This window comes from Penaeus monodon, chromosome 30 (genome assembly GCF_015228065.2).
Source record: "Penaeus monodon isolate SGIC_2016 chromosome 30, NSTDA_Pmon_1, whole genome shotgun sequence".
In the NCBI taxonomy this organism is placed as follows: domain Eukaryota; kingdom Metazoa; phylum Arthropoda; class Malacostraca; order Decapoda; family Penaeidae; genus Penaeus; species Penaeus monodon.
Genome location: NC_051415.1, coordinates 36,004,772 through 36,007,836, shown reverse-complemented (window position 1 = coordinate 36,007,836; position 3,065 = coordinate 36,004,772). Strand labels below are relative to the sequence as shown.

Below are 3,065 nucleotides of genomic sequence, written 5' to 3'. Positions count from 1 at the left end.
TTTGGTATGTAAGGTTCAGGAGAACGTACCCCTCCAAGGAACTGTGAGACTTGCCGGGGAGGAAGAAATGCTGGATCAAAAACTTTTCATTTCTAAAATGATTTCACCCATGTACAGTAAATAAAAAATTGTCAGGTAAAAATGTATTGTCTTATATTACTTCTTTTTTTACCTTTTAAATCATTCTTAATATATAAACAAAAAGTTAATATATTAAAGAAAATGTTTCAAATATATTAACAGTACCTCTCTACCTTGCCAATTTCTTTATATTACACATCACCATAACTTGCTTACATTTCTTTTTCTTAATCTCTGGCATTACAAATTCTAACATCAGTTTTTGTCTTGATCATAGATTACATGGCTATAATGATTACAAAAAAAGAAAGAGAAAAAGTTCACTAATAGTCATGACAAGTTACAAGTTACCTTCCAAACAATAACAGTAAAAAGAAAGTGGGCCTTCAAAGTTTGTTCTTACCTTTACGAGACAGAGACCAAGAACGGCGTTGGAGTGCTGAGCGCTTCTCATTCGCCACTGGTCAACCAGACAGCAATAAAACAACAAACATGCATCTTTGGTTAGTTAAATGCCATGCAGGTTGCAAATAGAAAATAAATGTGTACACTGATCACTATGAAGTTGCAAACATGGAAGCAAAAATAACACAAAAAAGAAAGAAAAACTAAATTTACTACCGGTGCTTAGCCATGATTGCAGGAACACACCAATCACATGAATAACTGACTAAAATAAAGAGGAGAAAGTCACAAATCAAACTGAATAATTTTAAAGGCAAAAAAACTACTTTGTTAGTATCATGACCAGAGGCACTCTCCAACAGGATAAAGAGGAAGGGAGCAATCATAAAAAAAGATCAGGAACTAAAACTAGAATGATACTTGTTTCTCTAAAATACTAATATCTAATGAGGTCATGAGGTGGGACTATATGTGTTTGTCTAGTTTAACAATTTCTTATAAAATATGATTACTTATCTAGCAGACAGCTGCCACAACTACTCCTATGTTATTTAGTATGAAAGAAATGTTGGTATGTGGTATATACCTTCGCTCTTATAGAATGCAGACTTGGAACGCTCCAGAGTGGGGCTCGGTTCCCGTGCCCTCATGCCATCTTCCTCTGCTTGTCAAAGGTGTATAAATAAAAGTAAGTTAGGAATCTACTCTACCAAAACATCCATAACCAAAGGTTAATAATCCAAAACAGATATTTTATGCTACTCAAAAAAAAACAAATATAATCTGCATGCTAACAAACTTAATGACAAACGTATTTATAAAATAAAACAAATACTACCACTTCTCTTGAAGCTTTTACCATGCACTCATAATCAAAGGTACATACTCAAGTCATGCACAACCATAGAAAAATAAATACCCTCACCTACCCTATCTTCTATGATTCTTGCAAAACCGACAAACAAACCACAACTCCTTACCATTTTCATCACAACCTGGTGAAGTGAAGGAGGGCTTTCCCTTTTAGCATTAATCTTACACAAAACTAAACAACCTTTTTGTGACATCTTTTCTGTAAACATTATTAAAAATCAATGCATACAAGTTGAGACAGTTTAACATCATATTTCCTGTGAGGTTTTAGATAGCAATATGGACAGACTAGAGTGCAATTCAGTTTGTTAATAATTTGATCTACCTGGAAATACAATTAGTTACCACAAAATACATATATCAGAGTCATAAAGGCGAACCACAGCCATGATCTTGTAATACCACTCATCATTATGCAGCAGAATGCCCCAAATGGGAGAAAGAGTAACAGAAGTTTAGGAAGACTGTAATTTAAGGGGTTTGAAAAGAACGAACATCTAATGAGTTCATGAGGTCACACTTTTTAAATTCAATTTCATGTGGACAGAGTAATTTGGCTTTGAATACCAATTAACTGCTTCCAATCAGCTGATGCTAAATTAGCTGACACCTAAATTGGCTATGACTGTAAAGCAATATACTAGTTCCTAGGCTTCCAGTATGACAATGTGAAAAACAGGATTTTAAGAACCAATACTACTAATGGGAATGCTAATACTACCTATGTTTAGTTATTTAAATTTTATTTATGGAAAATAATAAGCAACCTTAATTATGGAGATTAAAGCCTGTATAATAAGATGATTTATAGAAAAAAACGTTTTGGCATTCCAGCCCAAATAGGTTTCTTTTAACCATCACTAATGTAATATAATCTATAATTATTTGTTGAAAGCTGAGTTCCCTCAACCAAGTTTGAAGCACCCTGCCTGGTAAGTCATTAACGTCACTGCAGAGAGATTCAGAGCACACAATTGGGGGACATTTCTGACAGCATTATAGTCTGAGTGAGAGAGATGCGAAACCATTCCTCAATCATGATCAAGTACTCCACAACCATGTGCTTGAGTCTCCCTCCAGTGAGAGCACAGCCGCAGGAACATTTACACATGGTCTTACTGGACCGTGATGCTGCCTTCAGCATCTTCTGAATCCCACGGGTGAGGGAGTTGGTGCGGGGGGTCAGCTGACCCTCACCCGCCTGGACAGTGGGGGAGCGGGACAAGGTGGCAGGACCAGAGGGAGGGGGTGTCACCTCCCCCTGGCCCCAGACGTCACCCCCTGCGACTGGAGGGAGCTGCGGATCTGCTATGGGGGAGCCATCTGGGGAGGGATAGGACCACAATACTGGCCATTCCTTCAAACACACAATGCAAACAATGGCCAACAAAGTATACTCTAGGATTGGGAAGGGAGCAGGGTGGGCAAACCTTTAAACTAAAATAAAATACTTACTGTCAACCATGATCATAAATGAATATTTGAACTCTTTAATTCCATTTTCTCCCTTTTTCACTATTCATGCTTCTACACAATAGGAGTATCAAACATGATATTTAACAAGAATATACTCATACAATGCAATTTGGCATAGTTGACAGTGATTTTTGATCCTTAACAGTCAAAATTATAAGGATTAATATCACACTTCACTCTTAAAAAAAAAATGGATATTATTATAACCATTTCTAACACTAACTGCCAAG

General features: G+C 36.5%; 1 protein-coding gene across 2 annotated transcripts in view; it reads right to left on the bottom strand.

The window, feature by feature from the left end:
- LOC119592756 overlaps positions 1-3,065 on the bottom strand; it is a 5,353-nt gene that overhangs the window by 1,776 nt on the left and 512 nt on the right. The window contains exons 2-4 of one of the 2 annotated variants that reach the window (XM_037941688.1): positions 2,479-2,682; positions 1,073-1,147; positions 485-541 (exon numbers count right to left, since the gene is read on the bottom strand). In XM_037941688.1, coding sequence (XP_037797616.1) covers positions 485-541; positions 1,073-1,147; positions 2,479-2,682 — 336 coding nt within the window. The remainder of the gene's footprint in view (positions 1-484; positions 542-1,072; positions 1,148-2,478; positions 2,683-3,065) is intronic. The other variant, XM_037941689.1, reaches the window with a different exon arrangement.